Source organism: Buceros rhinoceros, unplaced genomic scaffold (genome assembly GCF_000710305.1).
Source record: "Buceros rhinoceros silvestris isolate BGI_N320 unplaced genomic scaffold, ASM71030v1 scaffold12176, whole genome shotgun sequence".
NCBI lineage: Eukaryota > Metazoa > Chordata > Aves > Bucerotiformes > Bucerotidae > Buceros > Buceros rhinoceros.
Genome location: NW_010415849.1, coordinates 17,376 through 18,651, shown reverse-complemented (window position 1 = coordinate 18,651; position 1,276 = coordinate 17,376). Strand labels below are relative to the sequence as shown.

Genomic DNA, 1,276 nt, shown 5'->3' with positions numbered 1-1,276 from the left:
CCCAGCCCACTGCCCCGGCTGGTCAGGTAAGTGCCGCCAGTGCCCCGGTGCCCGGCCAGCTGTGCCGAGCATGTCCTGGCAGAGCAACCCGCGGAGATCCGTACACCAGGAGCATGGCTCAGGGGGGCCACTGCTGATTGCCCTTGTGCACCCCGGCCTCTCGACCTGCGTATTTATCACTCAGTAGGCAAAATATGATGCTGCCAGACAAACTGAAATATATCTGGGATACGTAAGATATGGGGTTTGGGAGCTAAACGCATCACGGCGGATGTTCTGCTTGCTGTGACTTAACTCAGACTAGTGATGATACATGAAATGGTTGTTCAAACATTCATACTCCGAGGATTTCGTATTCCCTCTGGATTTAGCAAGCTTTCCACCACCAGTTTTTAGATCATACTGCTAGTCTGCCTTCTGTGAATGACGTTTGCCTCCTTCTGCTCTGGTCACGCCAGGGATATTGTCTAGGCGGATGCAGGGACATCATACACCAAACAGGAAAGGAAACTGAGATTCAGAGTGTGAAAGGTTCAGGCCAGCACTTTTTCCTAAGGAATGCGAGCAGAATGAGACCACAATCGCCGCATATTCTAAAAGACCTACATTAGAAAATACCCTTCACGTGCTGCTTTAGCTGGCCTTGCACACCACCAGCTTAGCAAATTCTCCTCCTGTGCGATTTACCCAGTGACGCTGCTGAGCGGGTGAAGGCTGCTGTGAAGGTATTTGAGGAGGCCAGCGTGAAAAGAAGAGAACACGTAAAGAATCTTTGGTTGTAGCAAGCTCCCCACATAAAACAAGGGGAAATACATACTTCAGGTTCATTCTTCCTTTGATTCAAAAACATATGAGTGTTTGTACCAGTTGTGTGAAGATGCTCTTAAACCAGGCTTTACTGATTTAACCGAAGTTTGTCTTGGAGGATTTGCACTGACTTAACTAAACTTAGGTCACCTCTCTGGTGTAGGTTTTTACACAAACACGAACCAGGCATAAGCAGTTCTGCCCACTAACGTAGAGTCACTCACTGCCAAGGCTAAGATGGGAAAGGTCCGGCATGCTGCTGCAGCCAGCGTAAAATGCCATCGGGAGGTGGTCAGACGGGGAGTCAGGCATGGCACGGCACGTGTGCGTTGCGGTGTGGGGGACACCTGTATTTCAGCTTTGGCCTCCTGGGGTAAGAAAGGCAAAGCAGAAACGCGGTGGTGGTAGTGGGTACCGTGTGGGCGAGCCCCCAGAGCCTGATGCAGGCAGAGAGGGGGGGGTCAGGCGG

General features: G+C 51.2%; 1 protein-coding gene across 1 annotated transcript in view; it reads left to right on the top strand.

The window, feature by feature from the left end:
- The window catches only part of TRIM55 (tripartite motif containing 55), a 29,454-nt gene that overhangs the window by 14,460 nt on the left and 13,718 nt on the right, over positions 1 to 1,276 (top strand). Inside the window, exon 9 of the mRNA XM_010137563.1 lies at positions 1 to 26. Coding sequence (XP_010135865.1) covers positions 1 to 26 — 26 coding nt within the window. The remainder of the gene's footprint in view (positions 27 to 1,276) is intronic.